This window comes from Megalobrama amblycephala, linkage group LG3, assembly GCF_018812025.1.
Source record: "Megalobrama amblycephala isolate DHTTF-2021 linkage group LG3, ASM1881202v1, whole genome shotgun sequence".
NCBI classification, from domain to species: Eukaryota; Metazoa; Chordata; class Actinopteri; order Cypriniformes; family Xenocyprididae; genus Megalobrama; species Megalobrama amblycephala.
This window is the reverse complement of record NC_063046.1, coordinates 34,868,227-34,895,771: the sequence shown is the minus strand read 5'-3', so window position 1 is coordinate 34,895,771 and position 27,545 is coordinate 34,868,227. Positions and strand designations below refer to the sequence as shown.

At 36.7% G+C, this 27,545-nt stretch overlaps 1 protein-coding gene across 2 annotated transcripts in view; it reads left to right on the top strand.

Annotated features, from left to right (window-relative positions):
* The window catches only part of rbpjb (recombination signal binding protein for immunoglobulin kappa J region b), a 69,002-nt gene that overhangs the window by 9,727 nt on the left and 31,730 nt on the right, over positions 1-27,545 (top strand). For both annotated transcript variants that reach the window (XM_048185256.1, XM_048185255.1), the window contains exon 2: positions 26,333-26,371. Coding sequence is in view for 1 of the 2 variants with exons in the window: in XM_048185255.1 (XP_048041212.1) it covers positions 26,333-26,371 (39 nt within the window). In the remaining variant the exon portion in view is untranslated. The remainder of the gene's footprint in view (positions 1-26,332; positions 26,372-27,545) is intronic.

The window sequence follows — 27,545 nt, the reverse complement described above, 5'->3', positions numbered from 1 at the left end:
GGCATGTATTAAGTAAATGAGTAATATAGTATAATTACAGTATTTTTTTGTTATTAAACTATAGCATTTGTATACTACAGTTTTTCATAACTGATACCATATAGTTACATTTTACCATGGTAGTGAGGTGCTATATGTGTGCTATATCTGTGGTTTATAATGATCTAAATGTATGATACTATGCCCAGTCCTAACTGATAAAACAGTCAGAATATTTAAATTTTACCCTATAAAAAAACTAGATTGTTACAATTTTTTACAGATGTTACTATTTTTATTAATTCCCAACTCAATGTACTGCTACTGTCAAATGTGCATTTCTAAGAAACTTAATATGTAATATTATTAATATTGCAACCTGCAATGCAAACTATGCGGACGATAAGTGCTGTCAAAGTCAGGCAACACAAACCTGTTTTCATGGTATGAAACAATATCTCCCTTTAAGCACGCATAAACTAAAAAAAATACTTTTTCTATTAAGATATTTATTTTAAAAAGAATAAAAAAAGCATTTTACTTAAGTTGGCTCATGCATATTTTGATGTAGAAAAAATATTTTATCATTATGTTTTGAAAATTCTACCTTAGATTTGTGAAATGTTCACCTGTTTGGCAAGCGTTTGTCATGTTCTGACAATAAAGAGTAGCTGTCTGGTTTCTACAACTTTCACTCAAGAGCAATAATCTGCCTTTAAACTTTAAATTTATTTGGACAATTATCAATATCGACTGAAAAATTCGCCATATCGCACAGCCCTACGTTCATTCTTTTTTATTTCTCTTTTGGCAAGGTTAGCCAGAAAATATGCTGTGGAGCTCATTGGAAACTATCAATTCCTTGGTTTAAGAAAGATCTCTAGTGTGTGGAGGAAAAACAATCCCAGCATCACCTTGAATGATGAAAGCATGAATCACCTCCAGCACAATGCACCCTGTATCATGCTCCAGGGGAAGGAGATTTTATTTAACATTACACAGACCAATTTCTCTGTCTATTCTTTCTTTGCTAAAGCATATGCAGTGTAGACTTGGAGCGTAGCCCTTTTCTGCTGTTTATAATGACACAATAAAGTCTGTCCGCTTGGGACAATGAAAGGTGTGTGCCTTGGTAAACAGGTAGGCGTGTGTGCGTGAAAGAAGCGTTCCCCTGGGGCGTCTCTCCTTCCCTAATACCCATTATGCAGGAAAGACACTCAGAGAAAGCAAAGGGGGTTTGGAGGGAAGAGCGGAGGGGCATTCGGTGACCTGTCTGAGGAGAAACGAGACGGCGTGTAGCATAAAAGAGAGCATGCATGCTGTCTCATCCTGCTGCTCTTGTTTCCTGCCTTGAAACTGAGCAAAGGTAAGCCATTAAAGAGAGGCTTGTTGTTAGCTGGATGGTGCATGTTTTTCTCACCTTATGCAGAGCTTCCATCATTATTGTGGTCTAAATGTGAAACCTTAAATGATTGGTTGGTCTGACTCTGGAGACCTCGTAGGAAGAAAATAAGGAAGTTCTCAGCTTAGTGTAATAAACCTGCCTGTTGCATCATTTTTTGTCTGAATTTTGTTTATGACAGCCGGCCTTGTACGTTTCACATGTTCTTTTCACATCTATTTGTAGAGGAACGTAATCAAAGCCCCAAATTATACGTCTCGGTTTGAAAAGCGGTCATTTGAGGTGACAAAGACTGTTGGGGCTTTCCTCAACGGTCACACCAGGAGCTTAGAGGATGAAACGGCAAATTTCAAAGTCATTTAGCTTGGCTCAGAGTCTGCGTGGCACCCAGCATCAGTTCTGGTCCTTTGCCATAAGTTGCATTCAGTAACTGTTATGTGATCGTGGAAAAAGATCCGCTGTCACTCTAAATTAAACTTTGGAAATGTTTCAAACCATTGGAAACATTCTTTCTTGATTGACTGGTCATTTGCCTTATGGATATATATTGTTTGTAAGAAGCTTATCTCTTTGCCAAAAAGGTCTTGATTTCATTGGCAAGCTCCTGCTAGGAGAACAAGAAATGTTATTTACTTGTGTGAGCTTGGAATGTTTTTAATGGTCTTAGTTTTGTCTTTAGGGATCAAAATGGCATTATCATACAGTGCCAAAAAGTTGCTGCTGTGGTTTGATGAAAAACTGGGTAAAAAAAATCCCAATCCCCCATTGTGTTTGATTTGGCATGGATAATGTATGAGGTAAAGAGAGCGCGAGAGTGCAGCAGTGTTTGTGGTGCCCTTTTATTCTTGAATTTCCTCATTCTTGCACTGGCCGGTTGGTTGTGATTACAGCATAGCCAAGGGAACTTTGCTTTCTTCACTGTCAGCAGTTTTTTTTTTTCTTTTTTAAACATCCAGGATGTTTAATTCAGAAAACATGGAAGTGATTGCCTTGACTGTTTTGTATTTGATTTCGGACTAAATTTACCCTGACGTTATGAATGTTTCTGGACATATGCTTAATCTGGAATGTTGATAGCCGGGTTAATGATAAAATAGGTTTTATCACCAGTGAGGTGCGCTCGAATGTGTCTGGGGACCTCATGAACCTCTGTATGAAAAAGAAACAAAACCTGACAGAAAAAATCCTCTGATTGTCCATGACAGGAAAATGGCCCCACGTTGATGAATTGTTTGTTTTGGCTTGGGGAAAGACCTCAGCACCGTGGAGTGACTGATTGACAGTGTTTACTCTCTAGTGGTCCAGCTGTTTTTAAGAGTGTGCCCTGTAATTGAACACAGTGACAGTGACTTTTTGTTGATACATTTCAGATTTCTTGAATGTGTTGAAACTTATAGCCCCTAAAAAGAAAAAAAAAGCAGTTTGATAGACTAATAATGGGCTATTTAGTAGAGATGCACTGATATTTATTGGCCGATTCATTTTTGTTTTGTTTTTTAGGGGCTCAAGCATGTAGCGCATGTCCTCAAGCTATCCTAGGTGTATTTGACAATTGGAGTTATATTAATAAATATCCTGACACATCCAAGCTTTATAATGGCAGTGAACGGGACCAACGAGTATGAAGCTCAAGAAAGTGCATCCATCCATCATAAACGTACTCCACGAGGCTCCGGGGGGTAAATAAAGGCCTTCTGAAGCGAAGCGACGCATTTGTGTAAGAACAATGTAAATATTATTAGTTATAAAGTAAAATATATATAGCTTCCACCAGACTGCCTTCCGTATTCAATTTACAAAAAAAAAAAAAATCGTAAGTTGAATATGGAAGGCATAGGAACTTTCAGCTGCCATTTCTCCAATCTTCAGAAATCATTCTAATTTGCTGATATGGTGCTGAAAAATGTCTTATTATTATCAATGTTGAAAACAGTTGTGATGCTTAATATTTTTTTGTGTGTGTAAACCTTTATGCATTTTTCAGCATTGAGTAAAAAGTCCAAAAGAACAGCATTTATTTTTTAATAGATTAGTTTTGTTACAATTTACAATTTTAGTGTTTGATCATTTTAATGTGTCCATGCTGAATAAAAATATCAATTTCTTTTAAAAGAAAAAAATCGGACTCGAAAAATTGGTATCTGCATGTGTGAATTCCTAATGTTTAGCTTCTTATTTCCCCCTATAACATTATCTTGATTCTCCATTCCACTAACTACATTTACAAAAAAGATCAGCTTGTTATCCAACTTATACTGTTTGGATTTCTTTGTTCCACTACTACCCAGGCCTTTTCTTTTAGTGAGAAGGATGCTACTGCTATTTTAGAGAGTTTGTGGAGCACAGCCTGGCCAGCATCTCTCCAGGACAAGAACACCTATTAGGCTGCTAAGCGTTGTTCCTCAGGGGTCTGAGGAGGATGACAAGAGACACTTGAAGTGGCTGGCACTTGGGAGTTGACTGCAAAGGAATGACATCGCAAGGTCTCGATGACCTTACGTGACGAGTCAGTTCTTTAGAAACAACCTTTGTTTGACGGATGAGTCAAATGGGCAAGAGGAAGTTCTTTGCTGATAAGTTCACTCGGTCATGCTTATTTTAAATAGCTGCTTTGAGACATTTTGTGGTTGTTAGAAATATTCTAACAGCAACTCAATCTTGTCTTTTTTAGATGCTTCAGTACATCCAGATTTTACAGTACAAAAACATGAATATAATAATGTATGATATATCAGTGGCCGACGTTATTCACAGATACTTGGCAAGTCGGCAACATGTAATTATTATTATTGACAATGAAAGTGATTTTGCACAGTTTTTGTAATATGCCCATAAACCTAAACCTAAATCAAATCAGTTTTTGAGGATAATTTTATGATCTTTGCACCATGTTGTTTTGTGGTTTAGACTTAATTAGGACCATCTGCTGTAAGTGAAAATATGCCATTTCCTGTTTGTGACATCAAGTAATAAGCAAAAATGCAACAAATGCAGTTTACACAGGATGCTTTCACTCATTCTGTCTGTGCTATTTTAAAATGTTTTTGTTGTTTCTACATACATCAGACGGACTGTTTCGGACACATTGGCCAAACAGAAAAACGTAATGCCGATATTTAAAAAATCCCAAATATCAGCCGATATATCGGTCGGCCACAACAAAATACTTCTAATTTGTCAGCAAAAAAACAAGCCATAGTTGGCCAGAATGCCATCCATTGTAAAGACCTGTGATCTACTTTGTGTTAAGGCAGTGAATTTGAATTGTCTAATTAGCTGGCCTTTCCTTTTGAAAGTGTTACCAACAAAAATAATATTATTCAATATCAGACGTCAGATAATGTCAGTCTATCTTTTTTTGGACATGAACTCATTTGTTTGAGGTCAGAGATGAAGGATTGATGTACGTGACATTAGATGGGATTGTCCCCTTCAGGAGCTCCTTCGGTCAGATTTGGACTTGAGTGAAGGAAAGAGTGTGTTAGAAAGCTGAAAGAGGAACAAAGAGTAGTTCTGAATGTGTGTTTCCTCTGCTGATACAACCACGCATAGAGAAACCAGACAGTGAGTTAGAACTGACATGTGTAGGCAACACATCACCACCTTCCTGTCTATTGGACCTTATAACCTCTCACCCAGCTACAGACGGCAAGTGAGCTTAAGGTCACGAAAGGTTTTTGAAGTGTTTTTTTTTTCTCTTCTTTTTCCTCGCATCTGTTTGTGGAAAGAACTATTGTGTTGGTCAGCCTACACAATAGTCACATCTTGTGCTGAATATTTGAAATGCTTGCAGAATATTACTGCACAGTCTGACATCATTAGTGCTTTACTGGATGGCCTAAGCCCCCGAAACTTCTGAGCCTGACGCAAAATCACAGATTACCACAAAAAATAGTTTGGACTCGTCCATCAAACAAAAAGTATGGTTATGTGTTTTGATAATCACATTGACTTTATTGCTGGAGGTTTTATTATCATGAATTTTATTCAGCAAGGATGCATTTAATTGATTAAAATCGACAAAGTAAAGTCATTTATAATGTTACAAAAGATTTCTATTTCCAATAAATGCTATTCTTTTGAACTTTCTATTCATTAAAGAATAAAAAAAATAAATACAAAATCTATCCTGTATTAAGGAACACAATCAGCATATTAGAATGATTTCTGAAGGATCATGTGACACTGAAGACTGGAGTAATGATGCTGAAAATTCAGCTTTGCCAGCTCAGGAATAAATTACATTTTTAAAATATACTAAAATAGAAAACGCTTATTTTTAATTGTAATAATATTTCACAATATAGTTTTTTTTCCTGAATTTTTTATTAAATAAATGCAGCCTTGGCGAGAGTAAGAGACTTCTTTCAAAAACTTTTTTTTTTAAAAAAACTTTTGGACGGTAGTGTACTGCTTGCTGTACACTGTTAAAAAAAAATCTGTATGAAAAAGGATAATGTGCTGGCAGAAAATTACCAGGATATTATCCAGTAATTTTACAGACATTTCCATTAACCTTAAAACATAACACAATGAAGTTCAAAATTCAAAATACAGGTAAAACACCTGTAAAAAATAAATATGGAAAATTCCATCAAATTAATACAGCACATTGTGCCCTATTTTTTATTTTATTATTTTGACACATACTAAGTTTTATTGATTGTGACATAATAACTTGCTTACTATTAGAACACGCTGTTTCATAAAGATATTGCATTATAAGAATATAGATTCATGTTATTCTTTCAGTGCCACAAGCAGATCTATTTCTAATTTTATGTGTTCTGTCCTAAATCTTGTAATTCAATTGCAAGCACTATCCTGTCCACTTTCCATCAGTCCGAATGAAAACTAGAAATATTATACCAAGAAGAACTGTTATTTTAGACACTTCCATGTTTTTAAAGGGGAAACTGCTGGCCCAATGATTAAGAAACACAAGTGAGAATACAAAGGTCACAGGTTCAGTCCCAGGTTAGGGTAACCCCTGAATTAGAAAGCTCTTTAGTTTCCTTCTTTGGAAATGTTCCTTGGAGGTAGACACTTAACCTCAGGTTGTTCCGGGGTTTTAGGCCCCTGCAATTAGTGTACTTGAAGTTTCTTTGGCTGAAAAGCTTCCACTAAGTGATGAGTAAGGCCTGTGATTTTCGTTCAGCTAGTTGTGGGACTCGGATTAAAATGAATCCAAGCACTACAAGGCAGAACAAGCTCAGTATTTGCAAGCTCAAATCCTGAATGTGAACACCAGCATATGACTGCCAGTCAGAGAACCTCCAGTGTGCGTCCAAGGTGGAAATACATTGTGACCCAATACCTATAGGACGTCAGTGTCATTTTCTTTTCTTCCCCTTTGTGTGGTTTAACTCTGGTTGAACAAGACCATTTTTTCCAGACATTTAAGGGAAAGTTGTTTTCCCCCCCTTTTGGTGTGTTTAAGATGAACTAAAAGTGTACACATGCAGAGATGAGGGAGTTTGTGTGTGTAAGCGCATGAGCTTGAACGATTGTTTTAGGCAAACGACCAGCTGTGAAACGACTCTCCAGAAAGTCCCATATGGATATTCTATGGGCTCTGCTTGATGTTGGAAGTGGTCAGAACGAGAAAGAGGGAGGTTTTCTTTGACTCTTTCCCTGTCATTAAAATATCCCCATGTCAAAGAAAAAGCTGGCGTTGTGAGCTCAGCCATATGCGCCTTGCCCGAGGCGACCCAACTCGGCCCAACCTAACAACCAAACCAGAGCTGCCCTCCCTGTCCCTCTTCCAGAATGCCCCTCCCTTGTGCTATTGGCAGGGGCGTTTAAGGGCAGGCATTAGGGCCACGTCTCAATAGCACCCTTCTCTTAAAATAGGGTCCTGCGTATGACTTGATCTCCTTTACTTGCTACTTTGATTATGTAACATCTTAAAGTTTTGACCAGAGTGACGACAGAGACTTACCGATTGACCTCAGGATTATTCCAAACAGATCTGCCACATGTCAAATTAATGGTCCAGTGCATAATGCTATTTTTATTTTTTTTTGCTCGGTCTATTAATTTCTTCATAACTGCATTAGATATTCACACGCGCGCACACACACACACACACACACATAAAAAGATACTTGAATGCCCCTCTTTTTTGAGCGTGATTTTGATTTCTGAATTAATATTAATATTAATATTTTTTTTGGAGGCATAAAGTCAGAAATGTAAGGTTGATACACTTTTTTTTGTGATATTTTAATGAAGAAGCCTTGTTAAAAAAATGGTATAATATTTTTCATTCAGACCCTCATTACTGTGAGTCAAGGTCAAGAAAATTTAATATTTATGAATTAATAATTGATGATATTTGTAAAAAATACTTTTTTGGAAAATATATAAACTTTTTTTTTTTAAATGATTAAGCTGCAAGGAAAATGTCTTTTTACTTACACCACATTACATTTTTTAGTCATTATGATTAAATTAAAACGTTTTTTTGAAAATTACAAAGTTTCTCAAAACAATACAAAACGTGAACACAAAGAGGATGTTTCTAATAACTAGACTTGTTTTAAACTAGATTAATATATATATATATATATATATTTTTTTTTTTCTCCTTTATTTGTAGACATATATGTCATTGATCCATCAATTAATGAGCCATTTTCACAGCTGACTTCAGGATTATTCCAAACTGAGGTCAATAATTCTCTTAAAATATCAGATAATTTACATATTTATGATGTAAATTGTGTTTTATGTATTACGTTAATTTTTTTTTTTTAAACTTTAAATTTATACACCCACTCATGTATTCAAGCAAATATATCAGAAAATATCAGATTTTAGTCGCATGACTTTTTTAGTCATTACTTTGAAATGCTTTTTGAAAGTGGTATAAATATGTTTGAAAACCATATGAAACATGAATACAAATAGTACATTTCTTAGAACTGTTTCGATTTTTAAAAGATTTTTCCATTTCTTCATCATGGACACTAGTGTGACCCATCAATTAATGGGCTGTTTTGAGAGCCGACCTCAGGATTCCTCCAAACGGATCAGCCACATGTCAAACTGACATTATCCAGTCATGGCACTTGCCACACTGCCCAGTATGAGCCAGCCTTACCCAGCCAGAATAACATTAATCAGATGAACTTGTCCCACCAAAAATTGTTCCTTTATTCCTGTACATATGGAGCGGCTAAAGGAAAGCATACGGTCGGGTTTGGCTCACTGATGGTTAGTCGTTCAGTTTTACCACCATTAACCCTTTTTTTAGATCTTTCCCATCATTTCCTGTCTCTTTCTCATTTAGTCTTGGATTTCTTCTGTTATTCCCTCTTTTTCTTTATGTGCAATCCAGATTTCCTCGGAGGCTTGGCAAACAGGGAGGGTTGTGAGAATGTTTGCTCAGAGTCTCGTATCCTCACTGATGTGATGGTTGGCTCCTGGGCCGATACGTGTTGGCACTGCTCGGGCCTCTCCCTGCGACAAGTTTCGCCAAATGTTGTAGTCTAGTATACGAAGCACATACTGAAAGATTTAGGAAAGCCCTCGGCTCACTGTTAGGTGCTGTCAAAAGGTCAGCATAATTCGGTAATTTGAGGTAACCGCTAACTCGACTCAGATGATTTCCGCAAGTTAATATCTTTCAGCTCTCCGTATCGTGTAATGACTTGGTAGAAAGGAAATCAAAACCTCAATTGAGCGTTAACTAACTGCTTGCTTATGGCTAACTCTGTTAACAGTATATTAATTCTGAATGAACTAATGGTTGGTGCTGCTATAAAAGGTAAAGTTAATCCATATGTTCAGACTGCCTTAAAGCTGGTCTTCATAGGGGAAGGACCGAAGCAGACACTGAATGGAGATGATTCACAACATGCTGTGCTGATTCGGCTAATGCTTCGCATTTGGGCTGTGGTACACCACTGGCATTATGCTTCGGCCTCCGTCATATTTATTTCAGCACTCAGCATCAAATTATCATGGCATGCGTGTTCAATTGAAAATGAAGAGTGGAAATGAATTAAAACTAGATGTGATTGTGTGTAAACTTTTAATGTGTTGCCAGGTTCTAAGGTGAAAGTATTGGGTATCGGAGCTCTATAGACGGGGTTGTTTGCCTCTGGTCCTGCCGGCACGCAAGGTTGTCCAGTAGTGCTGGTGTGGTGTGACTATTGTTGCTGAGACTTCAGGAAGATGGTATTTCTCAATAAGAAGACGCTGTAAATGTAGTCGCGGGGTTTAGATCACAGAAATCTATCTGTCTGCCCTGTGGGGACCTCATGATAGACAGGACGCACACACACACACACACATCGGATAAATTAAATGTGAAAGATGAATCATCATTGTGGTTAGTGCTTGTTAGCTTTTTAAAAGAGGAATTCATTTTCTTAAAGACGACGTGTGCATTTTTTTTTTTATGTTAAAATAGTTCCTCCTATCCAAGCTATATGAAGGGACATTCATGGCAAGAACAAAAAAAAGAGAATTGCGGATTCCACGTCACAAAAGTAAGCTATTTTCTGTGAATGTATGAGACTTCAGATTCATTAGGTAAATAACTAGAAGAATAAGTGCAGTAAACGGTGAAACTATTACATACCGGTGTGTTTTTGATTACGACAATAAATTAAAATACGATAACATTAAGCAGCATAACGGATTATTTTTGTGCAGCTAAAATAACTGGAAGTGAATGACGCCAAAAGCCTTAAAAATTCAATTAAATAATGTCAGCAGTGCTCTTATGTTAAAAATAAGGTGGATAACAACACAAAACAATATTGTTGGAATCACTTTCAGAGCATTCCCCTCCCCTCCAACTGATGATCATTGCCATCAGTGGTCTTGTACGTGCATGTGTGTAGCCGAATACACGTGCAGCAGAATGAACAGAGTTCGAGTGGTTAGCAAAATCTGTCTTTGCACATACAGTACATGCGTATTATGCTGATGATGAAACATTTTGTGAACTTGCAGCTCAACTGATGTTGTGAGTTTAAAGCAGCGAAGAGTGAGTTTTCTTTCACTGCCTATCGGCTTCAATGGTTTAAAATCACTTGTTTTTAAACTGCAGTTTAAAAACACATGCAAATGATAAGCTTTTGTGACTGTGCAACACAGCAATGCCATGTGAACGTAACCGTGATAGAGACGATAGTCCAAAAATCTCTACAGGTAGACACATTTCTACTGGTTAATTGTGTCTACAGATTTTTTTTTTCTTTTGCTATTGGAGCAAATGGAAATACAAAAAATGATATTTGCTGTCATCTCCTGTTGACCGCTATAGACATTCACTATGTGGAAAGGGTCCATTGCCTTCCTAATGAAATATTGAAGTCTTAAAGCTGAAGTGTTTAATTTAAACAACTGTTTTCAAACAGGTTTCCTCAAACACTTCCTCCCATGTGCCAATGTAGATGCACTCTAAACTCACTGATTTCTTTTAGCCGCCTAATTGGGTTTGAATGGTTAACTACACATACTTACATGTCAAAATGTCTGTCTTTACAAGAATCTTATTAAACACAGTCATTTATGTCTTAAGTGAACATAAATACCGTAGTTGAAAAAGAAAATGCATGTGAATCAGTATATTGGATCCGTGCATTCGGTCTTAAAGTGACAGCAGCCTAATATACCTGTCGTCATTAATGTTAATCAACCAACAAAAGAGAGAAAATCTCTCACTGCTCTTGATTAAATCACTTTTGTAACTTTAATAAGAATAAATGTACAGTGAAGACTATGCAGTTTTTAAAAAAAAAAATATTTGATTACTTTATACATTTTATAGCCCTGTGAAGAATTATGAAATTTCAATTATATGAAATTTTTTTATATCATAAAAACCTTATTTAAAGCAAAAAATGACTATATCATGATATAAGATTTTGGTCATATCACCCTCAAATTTGTAATCACAGTTTGTAAAAAAAGGTCCATGACATGATAGATCAGAGCAGAGGTTCTCAACTTTGGCCCTCATGGTGCACTTTCCTGCAGAGTTTAGATCCACCTTTGATCAAACTCACCTTCCTGTAACTTTCTAGTAATCCTGAAGACATTGATGAGCTTGTTCAGGTGTGTTCTCTCCAGGAAAGTGGATCTTGAGGGCCCCCCCCCCCCACCCAGTTTGGGAAGCCAGTTCAGGTGCACAGAGAAAAAACATATATATATTTTTTTAATTTCAGTACCACATATTGCGCAACCATTTAATCAAAGACTGCAGCATACACATCTTGTGACTCATTCCTTTTGGAATAACTTCAGGACTCTGTTTTCCTGAACTATGCACGTCCACACTGTGAATAGAGCAGAGGTAACAGTGGATAGCTCAGTTAGAGAACGCCACAGGCGTTGAAATGGTATCTGCACTTTTAATCCCCTCCTGTCTGTCTTTGATGATGTCACTGCCTGTGGCCCTGAAGCTACCCATACCGATGTTCAGTTGTTGCTTTTTGTTATGTTAGGGAGATGAGTGCCAGATACCAAGACACTTTTATACTGTCAACACAGTCACATGCTGTACTCTTTATCTTTTTGAGATGTTTACGTTTGTTCTCTTTTTTTCCTACCACGAGTGCATTGGTCAGACACAAAAGTGATCTTCAAAACTTTTGGTATTTGTCTGTAGTGGTTAACCAAAATGGGTTTTTCAGTAGCTGATGCTAATATCTGGAAAACAGGATGGACGATACAGATTTGTATGTATATTATATAATACAGTAGCAAGAAAAAGTATGTGAACTACTTGCAGAATCTGTGAAAATGTGAATAATTTTAATGAAATAAGAGAGATAATACAAAATGAATGTTATTTTTTGTTTAGCACTGTCCTGAGTAAGATATTTTACGTAAAAGATGTTTGCATTTAGTTCACAAGACAAAACAATAGCTGAATTTATTAAAATAACCCCATTCGTAAGTATGTAAACCATTGATTCTTAATACTGTGTGGTTACCTGGATGATCTATCTGACCGTTTTGTGATGGTTGTTCATGAGTCTCTTGTTTATCCTGAGCAGTTAAACTGAGCTCTGTTCTTCAGAAAAATCCTCCAGCTCCTGCAGATTCTTCAGTTTTCAAGCATTTTTGAATATTTGAACCCTTTCCAGCAGTGACTGAATGATTTTGAGATCTTTTCACACTGAAGACAATTGAGGGACTCAAACACAACTTTTAAAGAAGGTTCAAACATTCACTGATGCTCCAGAAGGAAACACGATGCATTAAGAGTCGGGGTGTGAAAACTTTTGAACAGGATGAAGATGTCACAATTTTTCTTATTTTGTTTAAATATCATTGTTTTTCATTTAGTACTGCCCTTCGGAAGCAACAGAAGGTACTTGCATGTTTCCTGGAAATTTTTTTTAGTTCAATTTACCTTGATAGTTGAATTCAAAAGTTTTCACCCCCCGACTCTTAATGCATCGTGTTTCCTTCTGGAGCATCAGTGAACGTTTGAACCTTTTATAATAGTTGAGTTTGAGTCCCTCAATTGTCTTCAGTGTGAAAAGATCTCAAAATCATTCAGTCACTGCTGGAAAGGGTTCAAATATGCAAAAATGCTTGAAAACTGAAGAATCTGCAGGACCTGGAGGATTTTTCCGAAGAACAGAGCTCAGTTTAACTGCTCAGGACAAACAAGAGACTCATGAACAACCATCACAAAACAAAAAAACGGTCATGGATCATCAGGTAACCACACACAGTATTGAGATTCAATGATTCACAAACTTTTGAATGGGGTTATTTTAATAAATTCAGCTATTGTTTTGTCTTGTGAACTAAAGGTAAACATCTTTTATGTAAAATATCTTATTCAGGACAGTACTAAATAAAAAAATTACATGCATTTTGTATGACCTCTCTTATTTTATTAAAATAATTCTCATTTTCACAGATTCTGCAAGTGGTTCACATACTTTTTCTTGCCACTGTACAAATTGGCTGCACACAAAATTGTTGAAATTAGATGTTATTTTTACACAATATTTTGTCAAAATTCACTCAAAGTTAGTTAGATACTAAACCGATTCGTGTTGTCGTGTTGAGAAGATGCTGTTTTCAGCGCTGCAAATTCACTCCAAAAAGGTGAGGACTCGTGCTGGAATTGATACAGTAAAACCAATGCCATTGCTACTGTTCTTATCCCTGTGTATTCAAGAGCTGATGAAGTCTCCGGAGCTGAATTTCAGATATGGCAATGGCCGTTTCTTTTCTGACAAGTGCTGTAAGCTGTAGAGATCAATCACAACAGACTGAGCCGTCTGACCAATCAGAATAGAGTAGGCTCGCGGAAAGGAAGGGGTTTAGAGAAACTGAATCTTCGAACGAACCGTTTTCAGACCATTTTAACCTTTTAAAATAGCATAATGATAAAAATCAACAGATTAATTTAGAGCAATGGCATGCAGCCATCCTAGTTTCTCAATTTAATTATGGGCATATTCTTCACTTCATGAGTTTTCAGTATTTCAATATTTTGTCAAAATTCACTCAAAGTTAGTTAGATACTAAACTACACTTTTACCAAGCTTTGACATAATAGGAGGAACAGTCAGATGTGCAATAATGTTTAACCAGTGTCCATGAGAGACCAAATGAAAAGTAAATAGATGTTAAATCACAAATCATTTAGAATGAAAAACAGTAAATACAAATAGGGTACAAGAGGGAGGAAGAAAGAGAGAAAATCAAAGGTCGTCAAAGGTTAATGCTCTTGAGAAACGTGGTTTCAACATCATGTTCTCTGATATACAGTGTGCTTGTTTGAGCGTGTTAAGCCTAGTACACACTGTACGATTGTGGCCATGATTTGGCCATCTGAGATAAATTTTGAGAATGATCTGATCCTGGGCCAAAATCTGAAATCTATTTTGACATGCTCGCAGACAGCTGATCAATGACAATTGCGATCAAATTTTATCTAAAACTCTGGTCTAGTCTTCTTACGTGCATTCATTTTTAACACGTTTTGACTGCTGTACAGTCTGACATTAAAGACAACTGAGTGTGATGGCTTACAGCGGGGATCATGCTCGTACAGTCTGACAAGCAACAGTCGTAAAGGACAATTATAAATCTTACAGCGTGTGCCTGGCTTTAGTCGCTTCTTGTACATTTCTGTTGGTTTTCAACATGTTCAGTCAGTAGAAGGATTATGATATATGATGTCAAAACTGAGAAATGCTATAAATTCAGCTGTTTTTTTTTTTTTTTTTTAAATAACATTTTTTATAGCGTTTCTCAGGTTCTTGTGAAAAGTGTCTCAGTTAATTCTGCTAACATGTTAATGTTTGTGAACGTGTGCATAAGAAAACATCACGTCTTGATTGATCATATTCTTATCTGATTGGGTTTGCACATTCATTTGCACTCAGCCACATGAACGTATCTCCACTGATCTTCTGTTACTGATCACATTTTGAACATGTCTGGGAGGGCATTTACACTTGGTCTTTTCGTGACAGTTCAGTAAAAATGCGGTGAGCAAGGATAAATTTCCCTTTTGCTTGTGACAGAATCTGATGGAAGTGATTTATTTTCTGTTTTTCAACCACTTCGTGTTTTATTAGGACAAAGCGCTGTGTATTTTTCGTAGATGTGTTGGTGTGCGTGCATTTGTTGCTTCAGATATTACACATTCACCCGTCTGATTTCAGTTGGTTAAGGAATCTCAGTTCCCATTTCAGTCACTGCGGCGTGTGGTTTTTCAAAGACAAGGGAAAAAATGCTCAGCTGTCATGAGGCTGTCTGGGGAAGTCCAAAAACAATCTACTAAATGAGATGTATCCAAGCATAGCTTGATTTTGAGTTTTCTCTCTCAATATGTCATTAAGCAGCACAATCCACAGGTTTATGGGACATTTTTCACATTTAATGGATTATGCCTTTGGAAAATGGGAATTGACTAATTATTTCAAAATCTAGTAGCTAAATTTGAAAAAAATAAACAATGTTCTGTTGTGATCGGATGAACAGCTTCTTCTTTTGTATTAGCGTCTAGTGGTCAATTATCATTTCTTTCTCTGAAAATTTAGCTCCAAGCACATTCATCATGTTCCAGTGAAATCTGTGGCCGCATGCAGAGTCTAAATTAAAATCCCCACTGAGGACTGATTTACTCTGTATTGATGTAAGAAATACCCTCCCTGCTGCTCCGGCTGATGAAACCATTACATCATCCACACTTCCTTTTGGAAAACAGGGAGTCATTACTTCTTTTTGCACTACTTAATAAAGACACTTAGCTCATCAGCACCTATCATGGTTTTTTTTTATGAGATTAATGACCTTTGGATAAATGAAGTCACCACTGAGGTCAGTGGATCTGTCAAAGAAGGGTTCAAAGAAGGGTTTTTCTACTTGTAAAATGTACAATTCAGTTCATGAACGTAAAAAACAATAATGCAGTGTGTAATATAACTGCAAAGTTTTAAAGATCAAAGTGCATGACTAATAAAGTTATTGTCTCCTAAAACAAAGAATCAATTTTGAACTGCTGAAACAAATTGTCAGCAATTCCATTCTCACTTCCTGTTACATACATGTGTAACAATGTATGCCAGCCTATGGCCTTCATTGGCTGCCCATGAATAATGTCTCCTTTGACCTGCCCTCAAACACTGTAGTTGTAGCTGATGAGGCCTGGAAGAGTCTGGTTCGTGTTGTCGTGTTGAGAAGACGCTGTTTTCAGCGCTGCAAATCCACTTTGAATGTACTCCAAAAGGGTGAGGACTTGCGGTGGAATTGATACGGTAAAAACAAATGCCATTGTTACTGTTCTTATCCCTGTGTATTCAAGAGCCGTTTTATTTCTGACACGTGCTGTAAGCGGTAGAGATCAATCACAACAGACTGGGACGTCTGACCAATCAGAATAGAGTAGGCTCGCGGAAAGGAAGGGGTTTAGAGAAACTGAATCTTTGAACGAACCGTTTTCAGACCATTTTAACCTTTTAAAATAGCATAATGATAAAAATCAACAGAGTAATTTAGAGCAATGGCATGCAGCCATCCTAGTTTACCTCAGTTTAATTATGGGCATATTCTTCACTGCATGAGTTTTATTTATATTTGTATATTTAATTCAAAAGTTTGTAAGTGAGATTTTTTTTTAAAGTTTTGAAGGAAGTCTCTTATGCTCACAAAGACTGCATTGATTTGATCAAAAATTTGCATAAAGGCATTTGCATTTAGGTGGAGGTCCATTCATCCAAACATAGAATTTTTTGATCATTCATGCCGCTGCATGTATAAAGATGGATTTTTTTTTTTATTATTTTCATTATTTTAGAAAAACTTGGTGCTGAAGTACTGTGACTTTTGACATCCCTACATCAAAGTAATGCAAAGTGCCTACTCTGTAAACACAGACCACACCTCTGTTCTGAAATATAGGTCACCTTTGAGCTTATCTATGTAGGTTAACACAAAAATCAGTTTTACCTCACAAATAAAGTAAGCAAAATAAATCACAGACTGAAGAAATGCAATATGCGTAAGTCGACTAGCACAGAAGCGAGCGTGATACTTCATTGATTCAGTCGACCTTGAGTAATAGAGGAACTTCTTCTTGTGTGCTGTCATGGAACAGACAGGAGTGAAAGGAGCGGAAGGATGGAGGGAAGGAAGCAAAAAATGGATAACATGCAGAAAAACAGATTAAAAACAATTCTGACAGCACTTCCTTTTCCTCTATTGAGCCCCGCTTGCAGGCATTTGAAAGGGGAAATGTCACCGGCATCATTCTTCTTGAAACTTTATAGGTTTTTTTGCTTTTTTTTTTTTTTGCTTTGCTTGTACCCCCACCACCTCAACACACATACCTCGCTTATTAAAGTTGACATAAAATGAAAATTCTTAGATTTTTTTTTTTTTTTTTTTTTTTTGTTACAGATTTTATTGTGAATGACTCAGCCATGTGTATGGCACAATATTGAAAAAAATCTGTCGCAACTTTAAAGAGATTATACTGCACTGTCATATTTTAGAACTTAATGACCATTTACACCTTCTGTTTAAACTAAGGAGTATAATATACCCGGTGAGATTAGTCTGTTATCAATCCTTTTCATAAATAGAATTTTCTCATCTGATGCACTGTTCATTCATTTACTCATCTTCATGTTCCAAACCTGTATAGGTTTGTGTATGTGTGTGTGTGGAACACGTAAATGGGGGCTTTCAGGTCTCGAAAAGGACAAAAACTCACCATAGAAGTATCATTAAAGTTGTCCATGTATATTTGGACTGTAAAAGGAGGACTTTTTTGAGTTCATAAAGTTATAATAGCCTGTGTACATAAAATGTTTTTTTTTAATAAGATTCAGAAGCATTTGACAGTGTTTCGTTGTGATGTTATCTTCAGACAGGCCTATGGTCATCATTTCTCAGGGGAATGTTTTTGAAAGCTGAAAATGAATTGAACTGATACTTAACACACCCCGTGTCTCAGTTACTGTCTTGGTTCTGAACTGTGTGTAGCTCTTAACTGTCAGTCTGTCCCATGAGGACGGACACAAAGAAACAGCCACGGGTCGAGTCGGACAGATAGCGGCGGAGCTGGAGAGAGAACTATCTTACCGCATGACCTCACTGAGTAAATAGGATAAGACTCCAGCTGTAATCTGGGCACTTTTTTCATTTTCTAATCACTCTTTTTTACGAGCTGAAAAAAAAAAAAAAAACGTTTCCTCATAACGCCAGTGAAATGGAATAGCCATCACTTGAGTCACATTCAGCCTCATATTTTCCTCAGGATCAAATGAGCGTAAATATGCTCCAAAACAATAAAATCTGGGCGTCCTGTCATTGTTTTGTGTTCTGATTAGCTCAGAAGGCGTGTCGAGTAGAGTTTCAGCGTGTTTGAATTGTTGGATGTTCACAAACAACTAAGTGTGATGTATTTTTGTCTTTATTTGTTTGATATCACTCTTTTGCTCAGTGGATAATGCTCGCAAACCTCTGAAGGCACTCACGTTTTAACTCCTCTCTCTGTAGGAAGACTTCAAGGAAATGCTGGTGGTTTTTCGTCGAAATTGTTTCTTTTTTTTTTTCTTTTTTTTATTGCTCTCGCACTAGCTTCACACTTCACATCTCTCTTTCTCGGCACTCTCTCATGACAACTCTTTCTCCAGCGTCTTGACATGTGGTGGGATCTCGATTTGATTGACTTCCACAGCCTTCATGTTTGATCTTGTAACCAATTAAATTCTCTCTGGCTTGAAGAAATGTCTGTAGAGTTCACCAGACATAAATAACCCAAAAACACTTATGTGATTAAGTGCATGATTTGACTGTTTTCAATTATCTGACACAAATGGCACAAAAATATCAAGTAGGCCTTGCTATATGCCAGTTAAAAGAAGTAGCACTGTTTGATATTGCCATTTGTGGAGAACCGTTTTTATAACAGGTGCACGTTAACCACAGTGTTTCATATATACAGCTCTGTCAATACCTGATTCTTCCACTGTCAGCCCATAACTTTGCCTGCACTTGAAACGATCCTTTGCTGATATGCAAAAACGAGTTACTCATTTGGAATGGAAAAATTGTGAAAGTGAGTAAATGTTTTTCCTTCAGCATAATAGTTTTTTTTTTTCTCGTAGTATTTCGAAACCTGAATTGTCTGATTGAACAAGCAGTCCTCTGAACTTTCATGCCAAAGCAACTGCAGTAAGAGTGAACTGAATTTAGTATACCATCTGTTCAAATTTGAACTGTGAAATATTTCATAATTCTTGATGAAAATGGAGGTCATGTGAAAAAAACAAAAGCAAAAAAAACATGGTTAAACTACTTCCACTACTTTGCAACTTTTTAAATTTCGTAATGCACCTTTGGTCTTATTGTGTAAGATTCATCAAGTTATTCCAAAGAAAAAAAAGTTGTTCTTTGTAGTCTTACACTAAAATGTAATATCTTGCTCTATAACTGCTATAGTTTATGCTGAAGTTTACAGCAATAGTAGCAAATAATGATAGATTTATTGAGAAACATTACCACTGGGATACATCATTAAGGTGAACACACGAGCTTGACCTTCAGCCTCCGTGTCCCTCATGCAGATCTGGCTCTATTCTGGAACAAAATGGCCACTTTTCACCATCCGATCGATTCCCAATGGATAAAATCCAGGCATGCCTTACATTTTGTTTATGTAACAAAAGTGAAAATGTAAACGGAGCGTAATGCAGTGGTGTAGAAGAATTTGTTAAATCTAAATAAAAGTTGCTTGGCATCAACACCTCACTTGTATTTGGTTTATGCATGTTTAATTTATTGCACTAAATTAGCACCATTAAATTGAATGATTTGATAAGTGATACTGTGATACTTTAGATTAAGAGCGGCCTGATGGCTCAGGGCTGGAGTGAGAGAGATTCCAACCAGTTGTTACTGTGTTCCAGTGATCTTACATTTATCTTGTTGATCATGTGCAACTATTTCTATGCTTTGCAAAGTTGAACGTTTGGGTTTTTTTTTTTTTTTTGTGACTTCTGCTGATGTAAAACAAGATAATGCCACCAAGATAACATTTTATTGCTAGTGGACATGCAGGAGCTTTGTTGAAATTGTGAATAAGCCTTTGCACAGTATGCCATTTTCCAGAGAAAGTGTTTTTGAAGTTTTTCAATGTGTGTGAAGTTATGTTATACACTGCCCGGCCAAAAAAAGAAAAAAGTCACTGTTTGCATTTTAATAGGCAGATACTTAAGAGTCTAATACTGGATCATTATTGCTGTGATTTATTATGTGTCTAGCATGTTATTCTGCATGTTTGGAAACAGTTCTTTTAACCCTAATTGATGGAGTGTGTAGCTTTTCATTTCTTAAACAACCATGTAGGAAGACACATCATGGCCATATTCCAGAATGACAAAGCCAAGATTCATCAGAATCATCAAATTGTGAAATAATGGTTGGGAGGGAGCATGATGAATCATTTTCACAAATGGAAATAAATGTTGTGATTTTATTTCCATCAAGACGTGCATCAATTCTTGGTCAAGATCTTCTATTGACAATGCAAGAGGTGAGCACTCTGTAAAGTCTACTCCAGCACATACCAAGGACTTTGTAATGAATTTAAGTTTAAGGTCTGGACTCAGAGGTTCCAGTTCATGTGTGAAAATGATTCTTCATGCTCTCTCCTAACCATTCTTTCACAATTATGATCCTGATGAATCTTGACATTGTCGTCTTGGAATATGGCCATGATACATGTTCCTACATGGTTTAAGAAATGAAAAGCTACACACTCTATCATTTAGATGTGTATCTGGTAAACTTTCAATGCGTGCAAATTAAAACCTTTTTTTTTTTTTTTTTTTTTTTTTTTTTTTTCTGATAGTTATAGTAATATCCTGCTAAATATGCTTCTATCATTTCTTTTGGTGAGGCATGTGGAAGAAGAAAGGGCCAAAAAAAAAAAAAAAAAACCTATTAATTGAGCCTGGAGATCCAGGGCAGGCGGCTGGTGTTGGCCAGCTGAGCTGTGGCCCCAGATGGGCCCCTGATTGTGGGGTTTGTGGTAGCAGCAGCATGTGCTTGAAGTGAGCTGGTATCCATTATCCTCTCAAACATCAGCACTTCACTGTGGGAACCTTATTGATCTACAGCTCTATAATTATTCTACTAACACACACACACACACACACACACACACACACACACACACACACACACACACACACACACACACACACACACACACACACTGTCTTTCTCTCTCTCTCTTTCTGCTGAGCCCCTGATCCTCTTTCTTGCTCTTTTTTTTCCCCTTCTCTTTTAATTGCTTTTTTGTCTCTCTCTTATCTTTCTCTTCTCCCCAACACGTGCCTCATCTCTTCCCCTAATTCCAGCCCTTTCTGTCGTCTTCGTCTCTCTTCCCCTCCCTTTCTTCCCAATGTTCCCTCACTCATTAAAATGTCATGACCTTTTGTATTCTACCAAACTTGAGAACAAGCTTTGTTGTTTGTCTACAAGTAAATAAGACAGCTAATTTCTCTGATTATGTATTACAACAGAGCAATTGTCGAGTCAGGATACGGGTATTCAGTCAAGTTGTAACAAGTTTGCAGGTTGACACTTGTGCTTCAATTCAGAATGTTACAAAGATCCATTTCAAACAAATCTTTTTTTCCCCCCATGAAACTCCAGAAAGTAGGGCTGATCAATTAATCAGCTGTTAAATGAGATTATGATTATGACTGCCATGATTAACTCATTTAAGCCTGCAGGCAACTAAACTTGTCTCGACCACTTTTTCTTTTTCTTTTTTTGAGGGGTGAATACAGATGTTTTAAAAAGTTGACAACTTTAGGAAGAGCTTATGAAAACTTGATAGATAATGTGTCATGTTTAATTCAGGCTGCCATTTCTGCATGTTTACTTAAAGGTCCCGTTCTTCGTGATCCCATGTTTCAAACTTTAGTTAGTGTGTAATGTTGTTGTTAGAGTATAAATAAAATCTGTAAAATTTTAAAGCTCAAAGTTCAATGCCAAGCGAGATATTTTATTTAACAGAAGTCGCCTACATCGAACAGCCAGTTTGGACTACATCCCTCTACTTCCTTCTTTAATGACATCACTAAAACAGTTTTTTGACTAACCTCCGCCCACAGGAATACACAAGAGTTGCGTTTGTAGAGTGTGTTTGTCGCCATGTCGTCGAAACGCTGTTATTTTCATCCCGCAGTCCAATCACCGGGTCTGATTCCGGCTCAAATTGATAGGGTAAAATTAAAGACATGTTTACAATAACACTGAGCGCGTGCATCTCCACGTTATGGTAAGAGGCGTGACCTTTCCGGGCAAGGAGCGCTAAGCTGCTGTCGAATCACAACACAGGAACCGCTGGCACAATCAGAACTCGTTACGTATTTCTGAAGGAGGGACTTCAAAGAACAAGGAAGTCATCAGCCCGTTTTTATGACAGTGGAAACAGCGGTATACAGATAAGTAAATTATGTGAAAAATACTGTTTTTTTTACACGCGAAACATGAACACATGTTATATTGCACACTATAAACACAATCAAAGCTTCAAAAAACCACGAAAAATGGGACCTTTAAAATTCACCTGGCACATTCTGTAGGACTTTCTGTAAAAATAAATTATATGTGCCCTCCGGTCGCTACAGTTGCTGTATTAAATTTATACTGATATGAAAAATACACGTACGCTACTGTTCAAGAGTTTGTGTTTGGTACGTCTTTTGTTGTTGTTGTTGTTGTTTTAATAAAGTCTCTTATGTTCACCAAGGCTGCATTTATCAGATCAAAAATTCAGTAAAAATGGCAATATTGTGAAATATTATTAGAGTTTTTAACATTTTAACATTTTTAAATGTAATTTTTTCCTGTTTTCAGCAGCCGTTACTCCAGTCTTCAGTGTCATTCTTCAGAAATCATGCTGATTTTGTGCTCAAGAAACATTTCTTATTATTATCAATATTGAAAACTGATGTACTGCTTAATATATTATATCAAAACTGCTACTTTTTTCAGGGTTCTTTGAATAGAAAGTTTAAAGAACAGTATTTATTTGAATTAGAAACTTAAAAAGTCCTAGTAACATAAAAAGTCCTCACTTCTGATCAATGTAATGCATCCTTGATGATTTAACATATTAAGTTCTTTAAAAAAAAACCTACTGACTTCAAACTTTCGAATAGTAGTGCATTTCAGGAATGTATTCATAAAAGAATAACGTGCAGCTGCCATACATATAACAAATATTTAGATGTATTAATCAAAATGAATTGCAATTACAATATCAATAGGCATAATATATAATTCATATTTGTAATACTTTATTCATACTTAATATTTTGTACTTTAATACTTAGTCATATGCAGCTGTTTTCAAAGATATGTTCTTTTGGGCTGTTGTTGTTGTGTCCTTTCTCAGTCTGCGGTGGTCTTCTTTGGTCTCGTGGCAGTGGCAGCGTGACTTGATTTGAGATCTTCCTGTAACTCCCTCAGGTTCAGTGGAGTTGGATCAGGAAGCTCCAGCCATCGATTTTTCTCTCTTCTTCTATTTTAAACCCTCCACAGTCACTGTCTCCACTCAGCTTTGGCCTCAAGGCTGCTGTCAGTTTAGCACGGACCCCTGGGATCATCTGTACCGTAAAGACTACGCCAGGGCCACAACCCACAGCAGAGCTCCTGTGGCCCTGTGTTTGCTTTACTACAACTGACACAAACAAGCAAATATTCAAACTACAATACTGACATACATTTTGCTCCAAATATGATCAAGTTGTCATTTACAAAGTCATACATGTTGGCCCAAACCTGTGTGAGCTTCCTTACTATCTAAGTTAGTTGACTAGCTTGCTAACCGAAATGTATGTTTGGACACACACGAGTAGGGCTGGGCGATATATCGCATGCAGTTGTCACGCGCATTTCGTCAGTAAAGCCGGTTCCCTGATTACCGCTAAATCGCCATCACCTGCTTTCAAATGGAGCGCCATTTAATAGACAGAACCGTAGTTCACTGACAAGCTACGCAATATCGCGTTCATTATCGAAGGCGATTCAATGAACGTGATATTGCGTAGCTTGTCAGTGATCTACGGTGCTGTCTATTAAATGGCGCTCCATTTGAAAGCAGGTGATGGCGATTTAGCGGTAATCAGGGAACCGGCTTTACTGACGAAATGCGCATGACAATCTCATGCGATATATCGCCCAGCCCTAGACACGAGACGAGAGTTCTTCATTAAACTCATAAAAGACAAAAGAATTACGGGAATGCAGAATTCTAAATGTAATGCTTCAATCTTAATGCTTGGATAACATACCTAACATCCGTTGCCATGATTTTTGGAATGACTTGTCACGAGAGGAAAAAATTACGTTTTAGTCGCATAACATCAGTTAATAGAAACTGTGTCATTTCGCAATAGTTTTTTTCAATCGACATTTAGAAAATATCGCAAAAGTTTTGCGCAAATCTGTAATGGAAACCCAGATATTCACATGTTCACATTTCTCTGATGTCAATAATAATAATAATAATAGGCCTAGTTGTGTTGTAACTCTATAAAAATGAAGACCTGAATATATTACTGTTGTAAATAACAATTGTACTGTACCTTTGGTTTGATAATCACTTTAAGCTATATTGTGGTTATCGTGCAGCCCCATTTATTTATTTTCATTTTACATTTGAATTTTACATTGCCTTTTCATCAACTTACAAACACCCTGCAGTTTCCTCGTGAACACTATTCCCCCTTTGGGAATCCCTGGTTTAGATTTTTATGTTTTTTTATTATTATTATTATTTATTTGATATATAAATAATATAATTTATAATATTACATTTATCATGTAATTTTTTTTCTTTTTCTGATTTCGTTTGGAGGATTATCTCCACTAAGCTCTTCGCATTGGATTCTGGGATTGGAACTAATTGGAACGGGGCCAGTATTGTCTTGGGCACGATAGTCATTCAGTTAGATTTGAAGTAATAACAGTTGTGGGGTCTCTATAGTAACAGCTTCAAACAGAAGGGGTCACGACAGGGCTTCAGGTTCTTTTGAAATGAAGCAACGGTTTTCATTATTTGCCATCTGAGGTCACAAGCATAAGTGAAACCATCCAATCAATGTTCCACATTACTGTACTCCACATGATCTGTTACTCTACAATTCACTTTGACATTTAGAAGAAACAAGCCTTCGTCTGCCTGACGTGAAATATCACGTCTAAGGGAATGTGAGGCCATCACTGGGCCATCATTGGGCTTTTCTTAAAACTGCTGCATTGCTTTTCTGATTGTGATCATTTTGTTAGTCAGTGTCATAAGTTTGAAAAGAACATGAAAGTCCGTTTGTAAAAAAATACCACTTTAAGTCTGTGGAGGAACACATTTGCCAGGGTTTAAAAGCAGAAATGTGAATTTTTTTTTTTTTTTTGTACTCCTTGCCCTTTTAGCATTTGGACTGAAAAAAAACCCAAAAAGCTTGTACACAGTAAAAAAAAACAAAAAAAACATTTTGACGATGCAAATACAACCAATTTTTCAGCCTTTCTACTTAAAAATGTCATATTTAATTAAATGTGTTACTTGACATTTCTTTGTAGTTTATTTAATTTACTGTCAATTTCTGAGTGAAAATAGTTTCAAAGTAAATCCTACACCATGTGCAAAATTTAATTTTAGTTTGCTCTAAACTAGTTCTTTGTGAATAGTTAAATCATGTCCTTTCTGATGTCTCATCATATATTGTGTGAGTTTAGTGGTTTTGTAAAAGTTGAAATATTGGATATTATATTACAGATTTAAGGTTAGTAAGCAATTTTATCATGCTATATTCATTGTGTTCACACAAAACTACTTTCAAAACGGTGTATATTTTAACATTTAGAGAACGCCTAGCCCCATAGACTTCCACTATAAGTTCATTACTGTAAATGTGATTTATGCTCGTTTTCACAAAGTGAGGGCCGTGATAATCAACAGCATCTGTACCGAGAGCTTAACTTGTGTTTAACCCAGAACATTCCTTTAAATCCCTGTCAAAGGAAAAGCGATGCGTGTTTGGCAGCAGGTATACCGTGTCTTTAGACGACTTTCCTGTGATAATTAGCCTGGTGGATGTAATGAGAATGGGAAAGTGGTTTAGTTGGCCACCTGTGTGTGTTTGTACACATGGTCATGTGAGTGCGCTCTCACAAGGTCACTACAACAGCTGCAAGCCTGCTAATCTCAAATAGCGGACAGGTGTGTGTGTTTGCCCGTTGCGGCACATTTGAGTGCGTGAATGTGTTTTCCCCTTGTTGAGTGATGGGAAAGGGGCCTGTGTGTGTTTAAGTGTTACAGTAGTACTGTATAGTACACAGGTGTGCTCACAAATATTTGTGTGCAGAAAAATGATGTTTTTGTTTGTATTGTGGTCGAATTTCTGCTAAAGTGTTTTTCTCTCTCTACAGGAAGTTTGGGGAGCGCCCTCAACCACAGCGCCTGACGAGGTACGTTTATCACCTTCACATGCTATTAACAAACAAACAAGCTGAGAAAAATGAATAGCTTTGTTGCCCTCTGGTATGGCCTACACTTGTGCGTTCAAAATTTGTGAACTAGATGAAAATGTTTGCCATTTTTAAAGAAGAAACTGTAAAAATCTTAATTGGTTAACTATTACAGTACCAACAATAAAATATACTAACAATATACAGTGGTTTAACATCACATCTTTATAATTTTACTATAAAATGGTTCTCATGCAAGTAAAATTCATGTGTTTTGCAAGTAAAGTTTTGTCGCTTTTATTTTTCTCAGTAAAAACCCTCTAGGGTGTTTTGTGTTACTTTTTATGTTAGTAGTTAATCTTTATTGTATTATTATTTTGTGTTATCCTAGTGTTTTGTTTTAGTGTGTATGACCCTGTGCTCTGTCTATATATGAGTATTGGTCATGTTTTATGGACTTAAAATCATAGACTGTAAAAAAACAATATGGACGTAGTGTCTGTGACGTCAACTGTAGATTTCTGAAGAGCATTTTTGAAGCCCAAAAGCATCCGTTGCCATCTTGACAGCGCGTCACTGCAGGTCACTCCCGGATAACTGAAAATGGGCAAAGAGGCGGGATGTGGTTGGAACCAGGAGGTGACGTTATCATGTTAGCTCAGGGAAAGGAGCTATCTATCTTAGACACAATCTAAAAAATTTATAAAGATAACAAGTTATATAATTTGAAAGTTCTAAAGGTTTACTGTCAATCTACGGTGTCTTTTATTTTTTACAATATGTAGATGCTCCAGCTGCAGTAATATTGTAATTTGTGTCGCAAATGACAACACGCAAAATCAAATCGGGACTTCATACCTTTGTAATGAAATAGCAATCGCGATATGAATCCAGTCCGTCGCACTTTGGTGAAATGTCCATGAGCGTCCATTGAAAAACAAACAACAGCACTTTTTGGCCACACAAGCGTTAAATACATGAAACATTGATATATTGTCCATTGTTTGCATCACATTTCTTCTGAATGATCTGCTCTCCATCATCGTTCAAGAAATTATGCAATCTGAGCACCATTTATGTTGTGAAACTATATATGATCGTATACATTGAACTCTCACAAACAAATGAGCCGTGTCCAAAGTATAATTTTTCAAAATAGTGCAGCAGTTTTAGT